Source organism: Paroedura picta, chromosome 5 (genome assembly GCF_049243985.1).
Source record: "Paroedura picta isolate Pp20150507F chromosome 5, Ppicta_v3.0, whole genome shotgun sequence".
Taxonomy (NCBI): domain Eukaryota; kingdom Metazoa; phylum Chordata; class Lepidosauria; order Squamata; family Gekkonidae; genus Paroedura; species Paroedura picta.
Window position 1 is genome coordinate 77789940 of NC_135373.1, and position 22019 is coordinate 77811958.

At 38.2% G+C, this 22019-nt stretch overlaps 1 protein-coding gene and 1 long non-coding RNA gene across 3 annotated transcripts in view; one reads left to right on the forward strand and one right to left on the reverse strand.

Moving 5' to 3' along the window:
* SLC38A4 (solute carrier family 38 member 4) overlaps nucleotides 1-16895 on the reverse strand; it is a 40518-nt gene extending 23623 nt beyond the window's left edge. Inside the window, exons 1-6 of the mRNA XM_077338645.1 lie at nucleotides 16760-16895; nucleotides 9136-9373; nucleotides 7493-7583; nucleotides 4061-4176; nucleotides 1977-2050; nucleotides 892-984 (exon numbers count right to left, since the gene is read on the reverse strand). Coding sequence (XP_077194760.1) covers nucleotides 892-984; nucleotides 1977-2050; nucleotides 4061-4176; nucleotides 7493-7583; nucleotides 9136-9254 — 493 coding nt within the window. The 5' untranslated portion in view covers nucleotides 9255-9373; nucleotides 16760-16895. The remainder of the gene's footprint in view (nucleotides 1-891; nucleotides 985-1976; nucleotides 2051-4060; nucleotides 4177-7492; nucleotides 7584-9135; nucleotides 9374-16759) is intronic.
* Nucleotides 1-22019, forward strand: part of LOC143837992 (uncharacterized) — a 137241-nt gene that overhangs the window by 52355 nt on the left and 62867 nt on the right. Inside the window, exon 1 of one of the 2 annotated variants that reach the window (XR_013231189.1) lies at nucleotides 20516-20624. The exons of the other annotated variant lie outside the window; for it this stretch is intronic. This is a non-coding gene — a long non-coding RNA (uncharacterized LOC143837992). Of the gene's footprint in view, nucleotides 1-20515; nucleotides 20625-22019 lie in introns of those variants that run through there. 2 annotated transcript variants of the gene reach the window in all.

Here is a 22019-nt window from a genome sequence, read left to right on the forward strand (position 1 = left end):
CCTCCCAAAGGAAGGGATATCAGGGACTAAACTGAAGCAGAATTATGGTACAGATGGCACATGAAGTCAATGATGTACAGTGGATCATTCTTTTCAAAGGTTAAACTCTTCTTGGCCAGTGAAATCTCTGCACTAGTTTCTCCTCTGTACACTATGACAAAATTACATTTATGGAAGCCTGTTTTGACAGGGGGGTAGAACTTATCCTATTGCTGTCCCATTAATTCCATAAGGTCATTCTGAGGTATTTGTTCACTGCTATAATTCTCTGTTTTGATATTTCACAAAGCAAAGAATCCCCTAAGACTTGAGTATTTGCCTGATGTTCTTGCTTTTTCTTCCAGCACTGTCTCTAGCCAAAAGAGAGAGAATCCAGAATTCCACTTAATGGTTTCCAGTACTGATGGCCATTTGACATAGTTTCTCTATAGCCCTTTCATCCCACTGTTGTAGTTTGAAGAATACACACAGCTTTCCTTGGGTTTTAAGTTATTTTGGATCACAGTCAGAGTAGTTCAGTAGTGGAATAGGTTGTCTAAGGAGGTGATGAGCTCCCCCTCACTGGCAGTCTTCAAGCAAAGGTTGGATACACACTTTTCTTGGATGCTTTAGGATGCTTAGGGCTGATCCTGCATTGAGCAGGGGGTTGGACTAGATGGCCTGTATGGCCCCTTCCAGCTCTATGATTCTGTGATTCTATGATATTGTCTCAGATAGAAGGCATATTTTAAAGCAGCCTGGGAGGCACATTACATTTAATTGGAAAACTCCCTCAGTATATGCATGGGGTTTGTGGCAAAAAAGGGATATCTGATCAGATGGGTGATTAAAGGGGACCTTCAAATGGCTCCCTATCATTCAAGAACTATTGAAAAGCTATTTCTCACTTACCTCCAATGTTCTGCATAGTTAGAGAAACAAAAGCACTAATTTTTCCAGGCCATCCAAATGCCTTTTCACCTAATTTTTCATATATTAGTGAGCCTAGGAGCAACAGAAAATTGTTTATTTAAAATAAATGTTTTTGATTGGTTGGACTTTTTTTTGTCATGACTTTTGAGACAGTACATGCACGTGTCTGCCTTGCATAATGTAAAGTAGATGCTCAGGCCATGATCTGGCATAAGAACTTTGAATTCAATAGAAATGTTAAATTTCTCTTAAATTTCACTTAAATTTCTCCAACTGAAATCAGTGGTAAACAAAAAATTATTTAACCTTGGATAATATAGTATTGTTTATTTTATTTATTTACTTAAAAGACTTTTATGTAGTCTTTCCACCTGTTCAGGGTACCCAAGGCTGTGAACATGAAAGCATTTGAACCATTAAAATATAAAAATATAAAATAATTATAATAACTGTTATTGGTGGTATGTCCACTGGCAGAAGACACCAGTAGGGGGAAGGCGGATGAATCTCCTTTGGGAGGGAGTTCCAAAGGTTTGGTGCCATGCCCAAGAAAGCCCTTTCTCAGGTCATCAACTATCTAGTCTCAGATGGTGGGAGCAACTGAAGCAGAGCTTCCAAAGAAAATCACAATGATTGGGTAGGTTGTCAAGCAGGCAAGACAACTGCATCCTTACTTCATTCTGCTTAATAGAATGCTAGTTTGCCTATCAACTTTGTCTGCCAGGTTGGGTTCTGTCAACTCATTATGAACTGCCAACTCATTATTTCTGCAAAGCAGGAACTGGATGCGATGTTGTGCTATGTTCTAACATCATATCTAGGCAAAAACCAACTCTAGAAACTCTATGGAAATACCACAGATCTTCAAGAGTATCAGCTAAAATACTGATGTCACGCCTGGGTTTTTGGGAAGTACTGTCTTATTTTCACCCAAATGCGACATTGGCACATAAGTGCAACATCGCATCCAACCCTTGTCCCATCCCCAAGGTTCTCAGTGGCGCCAGGCATAACTCTAGAATGAACCCCCAGTTAATAGTAAGTAAACAGTTTGCATATCATACCTCCTTCCTTAGCTGTTTTCAGTAACAGGTGGACTGAATACAGAGACATTATAGCCACACTAAACAGTAAGATTCTGCATGAAAAAAATAAAGTCAAAAATATATATAGACAATTAAAAAATTGCATTGATAAGTTACCCAGTCTTACATCTATTGACACAAGCATGTACACACATCAACATAGGGGGTATAATTTTATTGGGAGGAGAATTAAATTTGCATCTAGTCTTGAAGACCAACCTTTGAATATAGCCCAAATTAAAGCACAGTAACCTAGAAGAAAGACCTAATTGAACTCAGTAGGACTTACTTCTAGGGTAGGATTTGGACTATAAATTGCCCCCCCCCCAAATCAATGTATTTTAATTCAAAAATATTCTTAACATCCTGAAACATTATCACAGAATATTGTGGGCCATCTTTTGGCTTCCCTTGAGCTCTTCATCAAACTGAATGCTAAGTTCAAAAAAAAGCAGGGAGAAGGGGAACCAGAGTACTTAACACTCAGTCTGGTGTAGAGATCTAGGGAACTTGAAAGCTTGAACTCAGTATGCTGGGATATTTTGGTTGGTCTTAATCGGTAATTTTTAGGAGATAAAACATTAGTTGAAGTGGAATTATTTTTTTTTAATTATCTCTGAGAAATGGTGTTACAATTTAAAACTCATTCAGAGGCATCTGTCATTGCCTGTCTAGACATGTGCTGTATAGATATGCCAGCTATATGTCATTAACTGTACACAGTGCTAACACATTTGGTTTGCTCATATTTTAGAAGGACAGCAAGTCTGTGGTTGCATTGCTATTTGCGATGTTTCAGATTTAGTTCCATATGGACAGAGAGCAGTCGTCTTCCACAGTAGGGTGGCAGCACTCTAATTACGCAGATATAAAATTAGGAGAGCTATTTATTCCATAGGTTAAAATTTTCACACTTGTAATTGCAGTGCTGTTGTTGGAAAATGCTTGAGGGAAAAGAAAGAGATCTGCCATTTATATATTTTCTATTTGGCCTACAGAAATACAAATTCACACCAGAGATACATGCAGGATAATTGACCAGTAATAAGAGTAGCGGTCACACTTGGGTTATGACAAAATGAGTATTGCTAGTTTTTTTTAGGCTATGTACCTTACTTCCAGGGTTAAAGTATATTAGGGAAAGGTTGTTCTTGACTTCAGCCATTACATCTGTAGTGGATTAAGCTATGCATTTTATATTTTATTCTGTTTATTAATTTATACACTTTTATCCACCTTTCTCCCAGTAGGAATTCAAGGCAACTTTCAGAAATACTAAAATACATGAAACAGCAAGACAATAAATAATATAAAAACTCAGAGCCACTCATAAGCACTACAAAGTGGTGCACATGCAACAAAATCAACCATCTAAACAATTAGCCACCTAAACTGACAGACATTTATCCTCAACTGGAAAATGTGAGAGCTCATTTCTTCCCCCTCCTACATTCTGGAACACAGTCAGCTGAGTGACATCATATTTTAAAGAGCTGGTTAAGCAGTGGGAATGACATCCTCAGCATAGGTACAGCCTTATTTATACTTTACTAGCCATATTTGCTTAAAAGGAAGGTGACCCTGACTGTTAAATGACCCCATTAAAATGCTATATACACACACAATTATTCTTGGATATCACTGGGGCTTGTATGTGGATATAAGATAACCCTCCTCTTTCCTGATAGCATACCTGTGAAAAAACAGGTACAGGAATAAAATACATACAGATTGCTCTACTCAGAAATGAGGTCCCAATCCATTCCTTTTTTCTGCTGTATCTCTATGAAAGAGAGGAACTGATAATATGCTCATGTCCAATGCATTTTTATTTTTATATACTACTGTATGCAAAATATAATGAGCTTTATAATATAATCCATATGATTAAATAACATAAATCTCCTCTGTGTTTTGCAAACTTTGGGACTGGTGACCTTTAAGGCAATCTTAAAGAAAGTTATTTCAAGATATTAGTCTACCATTAGAACATGCCTGTAATGGTAGAACAGAATGCTAAATCAACTCTACCTATTTTTCTGATGCATATCCTGGATACCTACATAAAAAGTACAATGCCAGTATTTGCCATGGCATACGAAAGTCCTAAGATGCCACTGCCCATGATGGCATTACTCAGGTTAAATGCAGACATTCCAAATGAAGTATCTCCTGGGTGCTGGTGGAAAACAAAAAGGAAAAGTTATAGCTGGTTATGTCAGTGAAGGCAATGTTAAGAAGTCTCCTTGCCTCTACACTTCTGCAGGCTAAATCAAGGCAGTCTTCCAAGTGGTGCTAATTGCTAAATACTGTGATTCTAATATAAGAAGATGTACATGATCCTGAACAACATGGTCCTGTACAACTTGCTCTTTCTGCATAGTGCCATTTATTGACATGTGAACTCTGGACTAGACAAACTGTTTCTCATGATAGTGCTGTGATCTTATCTTTCATGCTAGTTCTGAAAACACTTACTCCACAGACATAATCTTTGACACTGTACTCATTTCATTGATGTTTGTAGGACTAGCACCATAGGGTTGTGAGCATATGGCTGAGCAAGCTGAACACTTATGACGGAAGATCTTGAATTGCCTTCTTCTTCATACAGCAGCTACCTATGACTCTTCAAAACATCTTTAGTGGTCATAGGGCCCTTCTGGACAAAAAGGTTCAAAGATACAAGAGGCAGCAGTGAGGAAACCGAATCTGCTGAAATTACCCCTACTTCACTTGTACCACTGTCAGAGGAAGTGCAGCAAAGAAAGCTTTCCATTGCTGAAACAACCAGGTAAACAATTTTGTCTGGTTCTACCTCATCAACATAGCCCTGCCTTTTCCATGGGAAGTCCTGTGACTCCCAAGTAATGTCTTTTGGGAATTATGTCTGGCTGCTGTGGGAAGGAGAAAGTATAAAGATTGACCTCTGTGAACATCTTCCACTCATACAACCACATAATTCAACCCATAGATCTTCCAAGTTGTGTGTTATTTTCTTCCTGTTAAAATATTAAAATCTTTGGATTGGATCCAGACTAAATTTTCCATTGTCAGAACTTTCCTGCTTCTGCCCCTTTCTCACCATAACCAACTGATTTCTACCCGATGCTGCTCCTGGGGAACCCTGAGGAATGACATGAAAGCTGGAAAGGGGACTCGGAATAAATTGGAGATTCTAGTCTGGCCCCAACTCTTTGCAGGAACATCTGATGCTCAAAACTACAGGAATACATTTTAAAAGATCTTCCCTCATACAAAAATTTATAACAGGCAGTTTATCATACAGTTTATAAATAAGCGGTGCTTCCTATAGTTCTGCAATTGTTATTTAACTAATATATGTTCTGCAAACAATGATAGCTCAACTGAAACGCTATTGAATCTCTAATATGTATGAAAAAGGATATTTTCATTTCATGTCAGGAACTGCTAAATTGAATGTGAATGCAAAATACCCCAGGTCACTGAAATATTTGAAGGGCATGTGAGAACTGCACATTCCACAATTAACCATTCTATCAACGTTTATTAAATTCTGAAAGTTATTGTACTTCAGTGGAAATTTGCATTGTTGCTCTAAAATTTGTCTTTGTATGTAAAAAGGATTCTTTTCTAAAAGCTAACATTTATTTATATATTAACTAATTAAAGAATCCCTATTGTAATGTTCTTGTGCACAATCAAGAGCGGCATTTTAAATAAGAAGCGCCAGGGAATAACTGTATATTCTCACGTTAAGATGAAAGTGAGAATCATAGAATCATAGAATAATAGAGCTGGAAGGGACCTAATGGGTGATCTAATCCAACCCCCTACACTATGCAGGACACTCACAATCCTATGGCTCATCCACTGTAACCTGCCACCTGAGTTTGGTATCTGAAAATTTAAAGCTTACATTGAAATTGCATATCATTTACAACAGAAGTGTTGGTCTGTAAAATATAGTCCCTTTCCCCGAAGACTCACCATTACAAGTTCAAAAGTTATACATGGGATCATGCCCAAGGAATAATGGAGCTACCTGAAATTTCATTGCAGGTAACTATGAGGGAAAGAAACACGATAAAAAAGTCATACAATATTTTGACAGCTAGGCAAAAAACATTGGTTGTTTTTTTTTTAAAGAAAAGCAGCACAAAGCTGTGTTATCAGAAAAAAAATTCTGAGGTACATTTTTTTTAAAGGAGAGATCAAGTAGAGGCACATTGATAGAGTTGGAGTGCAAATGTTTTCCTGCAGATCAGCTGCTTTGTTTTCTGAAGGGCCGTTTGAAAAAGGAAGAAAGAAGGCAAGGGTTTGTGGAAACCTGAAATTCATCTCCCAAAATGACCTTCCTGCAAGCTCTAATGTCACTGGTGCCAGTCCTTTTCAACTCCTGTTTTGTATGTGGGGATGGGTACTTTGGATGCCCAGGGAGCATCCCTGTGAAAACCCAGTTTGGCCCAGAAACTGGCAATAGCAGGCTCCTAATGCAGAAACTTGAAATACAGTTTTGTTTCATTTGAGGTTGCTCGAATTTGAGAATATGTAAGCAAGTGCAAGATTACACCTTTACAATAATTCTTTTGTAACTCTGTATGTAGGACTGGCCTAGGTCTGCCAAGCTCCCAGTTGTAGTTGAGGAGAACCTCCTGAAATGCTGCTCCAAGCTGTTGTGGGGTAAATTTAAAAAAAAACAAAACTAACCAGCGTCACAACCAGCATGATGATATAATTTTTTGGGAAAACCTAGGAGTGACAGTGGTAGTTCAAGAGCTTCCCCTGGAAGTGACATTATCATGCTTGTTCTATCAATCCCCACTATGTCCCCAACTCTCCCACCATTTTTTCAGATTTGACCTGGCAACCCTAGACTGACCCAAGGCAGAAAATTCATAGAAAACCTGCCCCCTTACCTCTGCCACAAGTGTTCCTTGAAATTATATTGATGATCATTTGTTGGCTCTTAAAATACTCCTCACACTTGCTCTCTGTTCCTAGAGGTCAAGAGACTCTCAGGAGTAGGTCATGATCTTGGGTTAAGAAAGATGGCAAAAATTGTGTGCTCCTTGCATGACCAGAAGTACCATCAATTTGCTGAAGGTGCCTTTGGATCTAACCTATTAGTAACAGTGGGTTGTATTCTACCAAACGTTTACTTTTAGAAGTAGGTATTTCCCCTCTTCCTCCAGCAACCTCCTATGACTCCTGAAAAGATATTGGATTCATGGACAAACGGCTATGTGTGTTGGTGGACTACAGTTAGGAGGGGAAATGGGCAATAGCACTCTTTCTCTACCTTCTGTCAGTGGATCACTAGTAGGATACCCAGGACAGCAGTCCTTCTAAATTGCTATCCTTAGCAATCTGTTTGAGAAAAAATACACTCAAAGCAGTGATTTATGAAGGGCATCTTTTCCTACAACTCACCCGTTGCTAATAAACTTACATATTCATTACTAATTTGTTACTAATAAACTTACATACGAATTTGTTACTAATAAACTTACATATTCATCCTTAAAGTCTTCCAATTTCTTTTTACCCAGAAATCCATTGGTAAGAAACTTCTGACTTTCTGATTCATCACCAACAAACTGACTGAAGACAAACAAACAAAAAAGCAATAAAACAAAAAAATAAATCTCATTGCACTCTACAAGTCCTAACTGGGTTAGGTTTTTCATATGCTGTCTTACTATTTCTATATAGCCCAGTCAAAATTGTTGAAAAAGCCTTGCCTTTTATATTGTAAATTTAAAATGAAAGCAGTTTACTAGGACTGGAGTGAGATTTGGCTAGGAGAAATCTTCCAGCCTCCAATCTCTAAACTGCCCTCTCTCTTTCCCTTAATCCCTCTTCATGACTCCTTTCTAAATTGCTGCTGGATTGCATGTGCTTTGTGTGTGTGTGTGTGTGTGTGTGTGTGTATGTGTATATGTGCAGAAGGGACAAACTGTTCAATGAGGCATTCTGCAGTTTAAAGAGGCTAGCCTACAACTTTCAGAAATTTCACATTAAAATGCAGAGTAAACTGAACTGAATAATTATGAATTGATCATTATATAATTGGAAATGTAAATGTTGGGTGCTTCTACATGTACTAAATAATGCCCTTTAAATCCACTTTCAATGAAGTTTGCAACTGGATTTTATTGTGTGAAATGGCAAAATACACTTGCAAATGATGACTGGGTTGAAGCATGTGTGAAAGCACCTTATATATGGACAAATTGTAGACAAATCAATATGATATCTTTCATATGGAGGAAGTGGGGGTAATCAGCCTGCTAACTGAATTTAAAAAGACATTTTGTTTAATTCAATAAACACAGGTTTTACCAGCAGTATCTAATCCTTAAATAATTTACTTCTAAAGTGTGTTTTTATTAGGAGCCAGGTTTGTGCATTTGGATAGTAAATAATTAAGGTGACAATTGCAAATTTTATGAATAAACCTATTCCAACTGAGTAGAGACTAAAACAGCCAATAATGGAAGTGATAGGAAAGAGTTTAAAAGCCCTGTCAACTCTCCTGAAACTATTCTCAAAGCAGTGGCATGAAATAAAGCAAGGATCATGAACTACATATTACATATTGTTCTGCCTTGAGGGAAAAAAGGAATAACTTATATACCAGTGTCACAAAGCACTGGAGTTCACTGTGAGGTTGACTCTGCAAACTATTTCCTCACACAATCCCTGCATGCTTGTGACAAAGGTTGTCCTGCACTTCTTGTAAATGAAGTGCCCAGTTGCACTTTATTTGTACCAGTATTTGTGCCCACTTTGCATTGCTCCCTGGCTCCCATCTCCCTCTCTGTGCAAGCAAGGATTTTAATTACTTACACAAGAGAAATGCTTTCTCCTATTAATATGAAATCTGATAGGTAGGATCCCTTAGGTGAGAGATGCAATCCTTTACTGTTTCCAGTCAACTGGATTGGGGTTACATAAGGATTTGCAGTCAGAAATGTACTGGGAATCCACTGGGAACCCAAACCAACTCCAATAACTAAAATTAGTACATTTAAATGAATAACAAATGTAAAGACTGCAAATGAACTGAAAACTAAAACCATTGCAAAATATGAAATCTGGGCTCTTGGTGCAATGCTTGCCAATTCTCTAGTGAAGTTCAAGTCTTTCATACCTGCTAATGGTGACTTTCTCTGGATCCCCCATCTCAGTGTAGTTGTCTTCAGTGCTTTCCCCACTGTTGCTCTCCTCATCAAGTTCTATGTTGATTTTGTGCAGCTCCATACGATCCATTTGATCTGTCAGCAATTTTCAGTATACACACCCCGAGGCGTCTTCAGTGTCAACAGAACTGTACCTTCTGCTTTAAAGGTTCTGCCACCACAATATGTTGACTCTCAGAACACTCTGTACTATCAACAGGACACAAAAGTCCTCATTAACATTTTCTTCAAATTAGATAAATTAGTTAACTTTGCTCTTCTTGGTGCTTACTTTTTGTAATAAGACTGGGGTTCAGGCAAGAAGAAATTATTTTCAGGTAATTATAAAGAAAATATATTTCTCATGTTCAATAATTATGAGATTTACCTCAGCACAATTAATCAATATAGTGAGACTCATACCAAAATGAGATGAAGGAAACTTATTTTAGAAAATCCTAATCCTTTTAATAACACAAGTGATATCTAAAACTGCATCTTTAAATACTCAGTACTGTAGAAAGCATTCTTTAGGGAGCAATCTTAAGCAGGTCTATCCAGAACCCTTTGCAGGTTGATTGAATAGTCTTTCTCTCAAGAAAGTGCTCTTAGGATTGTACTGTTCAATTAAAAAAAATAAACATTTTGCCTAAAAAGAAATGACTTGCAATCTTATGAATACCCTGTCACAATTTGCCTAAACTAGAAAACCATGTTCAATTTCAGATGCAGTTCTAAATGTTTGAAATTGTTGAGGGATCTTAAATATGATGTTTAACAAAATCAGAGCTGAATGACAGAAATATGTTTCCCTAATTATCACATTTGAATTTTAATCAAGATATTTTTCTATTGCAAGCATTAAAATCTTGACATTCAGATATACTGGGTATGAATATACCACAATTTAAAATTGGCTAATTGATAAGAATCATAAATGGTGTTTTCCACCTGAAAGTCATATATGAAAATGTCCAGTTTATACTAAATGTTGTGTTTCTGTTACATGACATAGTAGCAGAATCCTGGCTTTGTTATGATGTATATATTTAATGCCACACTGTAATTGTATTGTGGTTGATTGTGACTGCAACAACATCTATGCTTGAGACAAGTGTCTCTCTTTGAGCCATTTTTGATTGGCTGGATACTCTGGTAGTTCCCCCTGGGAGAAGAAAAGCTTGTGACAAAAAAGTTGTAAGACAAAGTACAATTGTGAAGATAAGTACGATGTTCCTGAAGTCCAATTGAGGAAAGTGAAGAACATTAGTGTAACATCTAAAGACTCAAGGCTACATACATAATCAAATCACTTGCTTTTCCTTTATTCTATATTATCTGTCTTTATTTCATCTGATTTCAATTAAAGAAATCTTCAAAAGTTCAGCTGTCTCGGTATAACACCATCTGGATATCCTATTTTTATATCCTTATTCCTATTCAGACATCACCAACTCCAAGAGAAAAACTTTCCTGCTGTTTCTTGTAAGTGCCTTTACCACTGCAGGTCACCGTCAAGTTCAATCACTCTTTCCTTATATAAACAGAGTTGTCTTCTCTGCAGAGGACACCTCCAACTACTTGCCAGCTCTTTCTGCAACTCCTCCTTCCACGAATATGTTGTTATCTCCCTTTCAGTTAAGACTTCAAGGAGGCCCATATAGTCTGTTTAGAGATCCATCATCTCCATGCACAACCATTCTTAATATAATATAATATAATATAATATAATATAATATAATATAATATAATATAATATAATATAATATAATATAATATAATATAATATAATATAATATAATATAATATAATATAATATAATATAATATAATATAATATAATGTTAATGTTAATGTTAATGTTAATGTTAATGTTAATGTTAATGTTAATGTTAATGTTAATGTTAATGTTAATATAACTTGCCCTTCCATATTTCTCAGGGCAGGTAACAATAATCTAAAACATCATATAATAATGATAATAAAACATTAAAACATTATAATCCAACTAATGACCTCAACTAAAATTCCAGACAGGGGGTTAAGGTACCAGGAGTTGATTTTTATCTCTCTCCCCTCCTCCCCCACTGGTAAGGCTAGCATCATTGGTGGATGTTATTTTGGGCCCCAATCATAGGCCTGGAGGAATAGCCTTGAAAGTTGGAATGAAAACCTTGAACTTGATCTGGAATGCTACCAGTAACCAATGCAGCTGCTTCAGCACTGGATGAATGTGGGACCTCAAAGATGTTCCCATGAGGGCCATACCAGGTGCATTCTGCACCAAGAGCCTTTCAAGGGAAGCCTGTCATAGAGCGAGTTGCATAAGTCTAGTCTAGAGATTATTTTCACATGGATCACTCTGGCTAGGTTCAGCTCCAAGAAATAAAGTGCAAGCTGCCTTTTTTGGCACAGATGGAAGTCTTTGTGCTTTGAGCCGCCATTGATAAGTAGGGAACCAAAATCATGTCCAAACTCTTGATGGAAGGCACTGGTGTTAAATGCATCCCATCAAATATTGGGAGCCATATCACCTGTCTCTTGGTATGCTGGCCCAGCCAGAGGACCTCCTTATTGTCTGGATTCGATTTCAGCTGATTTGAGCCAGTCCACCATGGCCTCCAGACACCTGTCCAGGTTGTCTGGGGGTGGTGGAGAGTAGTCGGCCATTAACAGAAATAGCTGGGGGTCATCAGTGAACAGTTGACAGCCCAGCCCCAAACTCTTGATCAGCTGAGCAAGAGGGTGCATATAGATATTAAATAGCATCGACAAGAATATGGCTCCTTCAAACATACTATGTGAAAAACATAGAAGTCTTTTTAGAAATGCTGCAATACGACTTTACCTTCCTCTTTCACTGACCCTCTTCTCATTTCCCTAGTGTCCTTGCGGTTCTCACTTCCTTCCTTTTTGATTAGTACTAGTAGTCTGTGAATATCCAGTTTTATTGTAAATTATAAATAAATATATTACAATTTACAATGCCCAGTTATATCAGGAGGGATGTGAGTTCATATATATTGAATCAAAGTTATTGTTTTAATCCAAATGTACAAGTACATGCTAATTGTTTGACACTTGCTTACTTCAACAGTTCAAGAACTATTCCATGCTTTACATTGAAGGTTACTGCTGTGAATAGCCTCTTTACACAGAAGAGGCAACTGAACCATAGTGATCAGCCAAAAAAGTACCAATTCTGGGTTTGCTAGTGTAACACATTCCCTTATTTATATCAGAAAATTCAGCACCGCCAAACACAACGCATAATTGAAATATTTACAGTACTTGAAAATGAAAAGATTATATAAGTAAACTCAGCAAATTAAACAATTACAATTTTTCCTTTGTGTTTAGTCCCTTCCCTTTTAATTTGATATCAATTTTAGTATTTTTTTCATATGTGGAAGAGTAAGGTCTCTTAAACCAATGTGTGACAGTTCTGCTGGGTCTAAATATGTCCTTCCAAACAAACATCCAGACATACATTTATTTATAGCACTTGGTTATAGCATGAGCGCAATAAAATGAATGTGCAGAAATCATAAAAGTATTTCCCAGTATTAGCACAGCAGCTAGAAGGTACAAGCAGACCACAAAACCCATTATTTGAAGTCTAAAACCAGAAGACAGACCAAATAATGCTAAGGTCTTTGATATGATTTCCTACCAGAGAATGCTGTTCTGTATATTCCTTCCAGTGATCACTCCAGTCTTGTAAGTGACAGTGAACACTGAATCTGGCATATGCTCAGGCTTACATTCCAGGGGCTTGATTCCTGAGCTAAAAGGCACTCCAGTGACGGCAACACAAAATCAAATTGCTTTTCTTTTGCTAGAGGCATAAAAACAGACATTTTATCTCCTGGCAAATGGTTAGAAATTGCCCAAATTATGATTAAAATCTATATGTAGGGTAAAGTGACTGGGAAGTGTGAGTTTTAAATGATATGTAAAATCAAGTTTGAAGAATGGTTTCAACTCTGTAGTTTACAAAATCCATAATGATAATTAACCTGATCCAGCAAAGGCCCTGACATGACAGTAGTCTTTCTGGCATTGTGCATACCTGGTGCATCTGCAAAGGCACATCTGGATAAACATCTGAACTCTAGAGTTCATATGAACTTCACTGAATTGATAAGTTTACATTTGTTAATATGGATGCAGATGTGCATTCTTCTCTGGGTTCACTAGCTGTTAAGTATGACTAGATTATAACTGTGTCAGGGCCGACATTATTGGATTGGACCGCATAGCTAAGGGTCTATTTGAGATGTCTGGTTATTGTGAAATAAGAAATAAGTAACTTGTTCCATTGTTGTTATTATTAATTAGAAAAGGTGTAGTCTACCTTTGTGCTATTAAAATAGCATCCAAAAAAGGACCAAATTAAATTAATCATGAATTAATTTAAGGAAATAAATCAAGGAATTTGAAATGGAATTTATTGAAAAGAGTAAAAGTAAACATTGTCACTTGTTTATCATCTGTTACATCAGAGGACAGTGACCATCATGATAGCACAACCAAGGACAATGTCTTGGTTATACAAAGAGGTGAGCGGAATTCATAGTTCATGGCAGACCAAAGTGAACCAAGATTATGATAAAACACTAGTATCAAAGCCCATTTTAATATGGGCTTTGAAAGGGGCGGCAGGCAGAAGGGCGTGAGAGGGTGGCCACGGCTCCCTTTGGCCTGCAAGGCGGGCTACAGGGAGTGGAAAGCCACCCCCTGCCAGCAGCGACAGGGCCTTGCAGCCCACAGGGAGGCAGCAAACTCCTCCCCGGCTCCCTCCCAGCAGGAGCATACCTGCAGGCTGCAATACCCTGTCTCTGCCTGTCTCCTCATGGGTGACAATGGAGGCCGCAGCCACAAGGCTTCTAGCAAGCAAGGAGGGAGTGTGGGAGCTAGAGGGGGAGGGCCAATCAGGGTGGATCTGGACAGACAGGGCCCTGGACAGTCTCCTCCCAGGAGGCTGTTTCCCAAATATATAAGGGAGCGAAATAGTGTTAAGGATATGAATAGAATCCTAAGTGTACTTACTTGAAAGTCAGTCCTTTAAATAAGTGGGCCGTACTTCTGAGTAAACATGAGTGAGATTGAACATCATCGTATTCTTTAGGGCATGGGTCTTCAACCCCCGGTCTGCGGCCTGGTACCGGGCCACTAAGGCCATGGTACCGGGCTGCCAGCAGTCGCGCCTGCCTTCCCCCCACGCAGCGAGAGGAGGGAGCCGCCGCGCATGCGTGTTTGTGCCCCCTGCTGGCAAAAACGAGCATGTGCGGCAACTGCGCATGCACGTTTACGTGCAGCTGCTGTAGCTGGGCCGCCGGCTCTCTCCCACCCTCGGAGGCGGTCCCTGACTACAAGAAGGTTGGGGACCGCTGCTTTAGGGAGTACTCTGCTACTGTGGCTCCATTCCTATCTAGTGAACTGATCCCACAGGGTGGTGCTGGGGACTTCTCTTCCCTGGCTCTGTGCTATCTCACATGCTATTAAATATCTGTATGAAAATGGTGGTGAATGTTGTCTGTAGATGTTAAGAGAAGGTGTCATTAGTTTGCCGATGATTAATAGCTGTATTTTTCTTTTTCATCTCATCCAGTAGATGTTCTGGACAGACATTTATAATCAGAAGTTAGCTACACTATGATAAAAAATTGAAATAAACCCAGACCAGATGACATTTTGTTGGTCAGGATGAGTGAGGGTTATTCAACCTGTTCTGGAGAGGTTGTACTCCCTGTGTAGATGGTCAACTTTACAGCTTGGGAGTATTTTTAACTCCAATAAGGAATGTTGATATACAAGTGGCATCAGCATTCCAAAGCACTTTTCCTATTGTGCCAGCTGCAGAAACCCTGATTTTGCCACAGATATACATGCTATGGCAACATTACTGTAAAGCATTATATGTGGGGCATCTGGGAGCATCTGTAAACTCTTCAAGGTTAAAATTATAGTGGCCATCTTATTGCCTTGGAGCCACAGAACTGATCAGACCTCTACTGCCTACCAGTTTGATTATGAGTGCATTCTGCTCCTGCACCTACATGTTTAATTGTTAACTTTTATTAAAACTTTTAAATTCAGCTTGGCTTTGGGAAGTGTTTGAATCCTAATTAACCAATATTTATAAATTCAGTTCTTTCTGGTCATTTTTTGGACTGCTATATCATGTTATTTTTATTATAGTGGATTATTTTACATTTTGCCTTAATTCTAAAACAATAAAGCTGCAAGGAACCAAGGTTTGAAATATATGTCTGGATTCCTATACAATGTTCTGTGATTGTCAATGTACTACTGTAAGTATGTATTACTGGGTTCAGACTACATATTACAGAGGTAGAATGGAACTTTCTTGCCTCCCCCAATCCCATTTCAACCCACTGATCTCCTTAACATACTGCTTCTCAGGGTTTGGGGATCCTGAGGAATGACATGAAAGGATATGAAATGGAGGGTGATACTGGAGGAAATTGCAAATTTAGTTTACTACTGTCATCAAATGTCTACTATCATGAACAGTTTTCTAAAATACCACATGCATGGACCTTCCACTGTAAGCATAGCAGCAGTGGCACATGTGGGATAACTATAGAATTATTTCTGCACATCCATACTACCACCAAAAACAATAAAATGAAATGAGTTTGCATAATGATAGAGGGCTTCCCTTGAATGCACTCCAGTAATTCAAGCATTGGTCAGGTTTCCTAGCAGGAAGGATTGCTTCCCTCAGCACTTCCTATGCCAACATAATCTAGGCTGTCACAGGAATCCAGGTTTCTACTAGGTTTCAGTAGGCTCTGAATGCTTAAAAACAATAATAAGAAAAAGCCAGATAATTGAGTCCTATACTCTGAAGACTGCACAACAGTCAGATCATCAATGATGAAATATTTATTTTCATGTTACCAGCCATTCACTTTCTTATAAATACCAACTTGAGCAGGAATAAATTCCATGTGCTCAATGCACAGATTAAAGTAATTTTGTTGAAGACAAGTAGATATGGATATGATCAGTACCTGGAAAAGAGGCCATAGAAAAACCTCATGAATATTGCCTGGTGCCCACAAATTAAAGAATATAAATTAAACAAACAAACGGTTAAACTGGATTAATCACATTTAATTCTCATTTAATTGCAGTTTAATTGATGGATTAATTTGTCAGCCAGATCACAGACAGATTTTTCCAAACAGTCACTAAAGCAAATTGGTATGGGAAATGAATGTATTAAACTTTTATAATAAGATGAGTAAAATACAGTTTGAATACTTTGGTTGATACTTCCATGCATCAATACTATGGTAATTATTACTAATGTCATAATTAGCTATATAAATCTGGTCTAGACAAAAATAAATGAGCAGGCAGCTAAATTATTTATAATCAAAGATAGCATTGAATTTCTTGCCCAACAAAAATAAAATGTCAAAAACCTGAACCAACTAACTATTTTTTAATTAGCTACGATAAAAGTTTCTACACCATATATAGCTAAAGACAAACTTTAATTTTGTATTAATTTAAAATGGCTTTATTGATGAGAATAATCAACTATGCAAAAAACAGTTACCTCTATGGTTCTTCCTTCCTTTCTTCACACTAAGTTATGGCTCATTGATTTAAAATATTGCACCTGCCTCTTAGAGTTTCTTCATATAAGAACTTCCTCAGTTGGACAATGTTTTAAAGGCAAATGGGAGTGTATCTGATAAACCAATCAATGAGGAAGATAACTCAACACCTCCCTATGCAGACTTGCGTCAGCTCTTTTTTTTTTTTTTTTAAGTCAATTCTCGAGCGCACATCCAGGGCAAACATCACCATTACCCAAGCTATTTGCTTTTTGAGCTTGGCATTATTACAAAATGTACATCTGTAGTCTGAAAGACTTTTGTCATGCAAAGAAGATATTATAGATGGACTATTCGGCTAAATATGACTTTCAGAGATGATGTACCATGGTTGTGTGGTAACTTTCTTAACAGCAGAAATGCTTCAGTGTAAACCAAAAGTATTAAACAAAGAGCTATGGGCTTAAAGCCAGCAACTCATGTTTGTGTATTTGCGCGTGCATGCAACAAGAGTGACTGGTAGGAAGATTCTGATGACTTAAAACTGTAACATTATGAGATTAGGTATTAATTTCTTATTGTATATCAAGCTTTCTCAACCAGGGTTTCATGAAACCCTGGGGTTTCTTGAGGACCCAGGAAAGGTTCCTGAATGGGTGGGAGTTATCTGAGTTTTTATATATCTTTTGCATTTGTTAAACATTTATTTGATGATATGACCTTATATAGTCATGTTGACCTGCCCCTACTCCTACAATGCCGATGATGGGGTCTGGAGGGGGAAAGGGGAGGGGCCCTGGGTGGGCATGTACACAACTATGCTTCCCAACTATATTCTGCATAACTGTGCCACTCCTGGGGTTTCTTGAAGCCTGAAAAATATTTCAGAGGTTTCTCAATTTTAAAACTGTTGAGAAAGGCTGTATCCAATACACCATCTTGCAATTCTTAATTGGTGCAGTTCTTGGGATTTCAGTTGACCAGTACTTAAAAAAAATGTTTTTAATACCATAGTTAAATAAGAAGCAGAAGATTTGGGAGGAATTACTTGTACCATGAAAAAGGCAATCTTCATACAGCATTGAATTCAGCACTAATCCTTTTTAAAGCAAAAAAAAAAAAAAGCATGTGGAAAATATTTTAGCATAACCTACCAATTTCTAGCATGGTAAGGTGCATTAATATGTAATCTCATTATACAAACAATAGTTATTAGTGCATAGGATAATAGGCTCTCTTGAATACACGTGTCTAATTCCAGCATTCAATGACAAAGATCTGGTCAAAGACACTCAGAAAGTTGCAAGCTGAGTGGCAACTTGAATTCATATCCCTCCAGGTCACGTCCAATATTTTATCAAAATGTGCGGTAAATGCCAAGCAGTATCTCCATTACAAAATGTTAAGGAAAAGAAAAACACAATGATGAAGGTCTTTGGGTACTAGATAGTTCCCAGTGCAGAAATACCAATGCATGGAGTTTACTTTTACTCAGCAATAGTTAAAATAGAAGGTGGCCAGAGTTCACATGTGATGTAAGATCTGTGAAGCAACATCACATATTTATTATGCAATAATAATTTTTCCCTGACCTGGATAGCCCAGGCTAGCCTGATCTCATCAGATCTCAGAAACTAAGCAGAGTCAGCCCCGATTAATATTTGGATGGGAGACCACCAAAGATTAACAGGGTTGCTAAGCAGAGACATACAATGGCAAATTCTATGGCATTATATTCATCTGAGGCCTCTCCCTGCCCTAAACCCTCTTTCTGTCATAAACTTTCTCAGACTAAACAACAAAATCTCCAGAAATAACCTGCTGTGGGCAACCCTAGCCAGGTGTATCCCTGATGATTCTTCCCTCAAAGACCAAATTAGGCCTGGAAAGGACCCTGCCCTCTCCCCCTGCCTTTTTACTCACAACTCCCCACAATTTTGAGAGTCCCTGTCATATAGCATTTTTTGTTTCCTAAACTAATAATCTAAAGAAACAAACTATTTCAAAACTTCCAGTTGTTATACCAGAAGCTTGAAAACCTATTTTCTTTCTTGAAAAAAGTCTTGAGCAAATCAGTGTTGTGGAGGGGTAATACACATACTTGCCCACTCTACCTAGAGCCCTGAACTGTATGTTTCTAGATTTCAAGCACTGGGAATTCTGCTGTTGTGTTCAAAATAGCACAATGTAGCAGACAAGGAGTTTTGGGCTAAGTTTGCAGAGCCCCAGAAACAAACATATAAACAAAATATCTTTTTGTGCTGCTGAATTCTGTAACAAATTGGCACAGGAAATTGCCCCTTTATTTAGTTATTCTTGTATTTATATACTGCTGCACTCCATTCAGACTCGTGGCGGTTTACAATCAAACAATAATAACCAGTCCAGTCCCCTAAAACCCCTTAAAATATCACAATTATACATTGACGTTAGCATTAAAAGATGGTGATACAGAGTTCTAACCCCCCACAACCTCTTCCATTGTTTAACTTGGACCAAGAATTCTCTTTCATTGGGATAGAAGGTCTTGATCTAACTGATGTTAAGGGATCCGCTGATGGTAATTTCGGGACCCTACCATGGCCTCAACCATATGCCTGGGAGAAGAGCTCCATCTTACAGGCCCTGCAGAAAGCTGACAAATCTGACAGGGCCCATAGCTCTTCAGAGAGCTCATTCCACCAGGTTGGGGGCCGAGCTGAAAAAGCCCTGGCCCTGGTCAAAACCCGGTGAACGTCCCGGGGGTCCTGGATAGCCAGCAAATTCATACCCCCAGAGCAAAGTGTCCTATGGGGTGCATAAGGAGACAGGTGGTCTCGCAGATAAGCAAGGCCCAAGCCGCGTATAGCCTTAAAGGTTAAAACCAATACCTTGAACTTGATCCGGAAACAAGACTGGTAACCAATGAAGATGACAGAGTACTGGCTGAATATAGCCATGGATAGAGCGGGTTACAGAAGTCTAACCTGGAAGTGACTATTGCATGCATTACAGTGGCCAAGTGCTCGGAGGACAGGTTGCCATTCTTGGTGTAGATGAAAAAATGCTGCCTGGGCTACCTTTGTGACCTAAGCTTCCCTTTAAAGGGAGGCATCAAAGGTCACACCCAAATTCCAAGTGTTCAGTGTGGGTGTTAATTGCACCCCATCTAGGCATGGGAAGTGCACTTCCTAATCCTACCCTCATCTGCCCAGCCAAAGGACCTCTGTCTTGGACGGGTTGAGTTTCAGGTGGCTCTGGCTGAGCCATCCAGCCATTGCTTCCAAACAACCAGCAACTGTATCTGGGGTGTGTGTCCAGCTGTCCGTCTATCAGGAGATAGAGCTGGGTGTCATCCGCATATTTATGACATCCCATACCATAACTCCAGACCAGCTGGGCTAGAGGGCTTCTGTTGTTATATATTTATTTTTCAGACATGATAGCAATGGTACTTACTTGGGAATAATTCATATGTGAATTCACTCTAAAACTTGTAAGTGGAATGTCTATAATTTCATATGAGCATTATTCTGTATAAAATATTGTTTTAAAAGCAATCATTTTCACTTGAAGCATGTAAGTATTTTTTTCTTTAATGTCAATGACAAAATTCACAAGATTATGTCCCTGACCCTTGGGTAAAAAAGAATCTGAGAAAACAATCCCATTATGAGACTTTCCAAGAGATGTTTGTTTAGCTTGAACTCCGTAATTGCGGCTACTCAGTGCCATAGTACATATTTGTTCCTGAATCCTTTCTCATAGGCACTATTCAAATACGGTGATGCATTGATTAGGATTTTTTCCTCAGTCCAACATGGCTCGCCATAAAAAGGGCTCCACAGATATATTTTTTAAATCAACAGCATTAAACAGATTGTGGTAAGTATTGTACATTCATATTAAAACTAACATGTGGGGACCATGGCTACTTTCCCAAGTGCTTCTATTAATATCTATTTAGGCCTGTGTAGCAGGGACAGCATTGACTTTACAGGAAAAAGTAAGAGAAGTTGTGTTGGTTGGTTCCATATGTCTAACTTGAAATGTGTTAAGAATATGATACCTGCTTCCTGGCTCCAAGTTGAGATGAGAATGCAACAAAGTGACAAGAAAAAGGAAAATTTTCAGAGCTGTCCAAACGTACTGTTAGGTCTTATCATGAAACTTCAGTCAGATGCCAAAGGTTGTTATGTTAACTTGCAGGTGAAATTCTCTCTATGCTCACATAAGTACATTGTTTCCTGGCATTTGTTGTATTCATTTTCCTAATTTTGCAGTGAAAATATTAGCAGTTTGGGGCACCCTTCTGGTAATCAACAGTACAGCAATAAGATTGAAAGATTGCATTTGATATGTACAAATCTGATTGCTGAAATTGGGCGGTGGGGACACAAAAGTGGAACACAGGTGTTTTCTTGAAAATTAAAGACAATGGGATGATATGCTAACATGCTACCAAGGGATGGGAGATATATACATGATGCCAATTCTGTGTTTTAAAAGGTGCATTTTTGTGAGGTTTCCTAGAGAAACTTTTAGGTGAAAGAACCATAAGAAAGTTGATAAAGTGAACATTTCAACAATTTGATTTTAAATAATGTCTATCATTTTTAGATTCAAATGAGTAGCTGTGTCTGACAAAGAGTGTTTGCACTCGAAAGCTCACGTCTTGAATAAATCTTTGTTGGTCTTAAAGGTGCCACTGGACTCTGATTTTATCGTTATTTTTGTAACTTGCTTTTATCTTAATATAAGCTTTATTTCTACCCATATACATTTTCAGTTAAGGCTCCTGTTAAGGTTCCAGTCAAGAACACTGATACAGTATATCATATACTTAAATGTTTGCATAGCAATGAATTGGTGAATATAATTTAGAATGGATTCAGTTCTAAATTAATTAGAATATGAATATAAATTCTGCAGGCCTCCTGGGTATTACTTTGCATTTATGCCTAAACACTGTGAAAGACATACCTCCCCCCCCAAAAAGAGGCAGCTATAGAATCTGTCCGTTATGGATTGGCCACCTTCAGGTGACTTAGTTCCATGGAGATCCACAGCTGAATCTGCAGTCAGTAGCAAGAACACCTGGGTTATCTGATTGTACCCTAAAACATACACCTCCCCTCCCTCTCTTTTTACCATGACTACAAACATCTTTCTTTTCTGCTCATCGTTCTTCACTGCTGGGAAGGAGGTGTTTACTCAGCAGTCCTCAACAGCTGCCCATATATTCATTCAGAAGAGTGGGCGGAAGGCTGAAAAATGTTC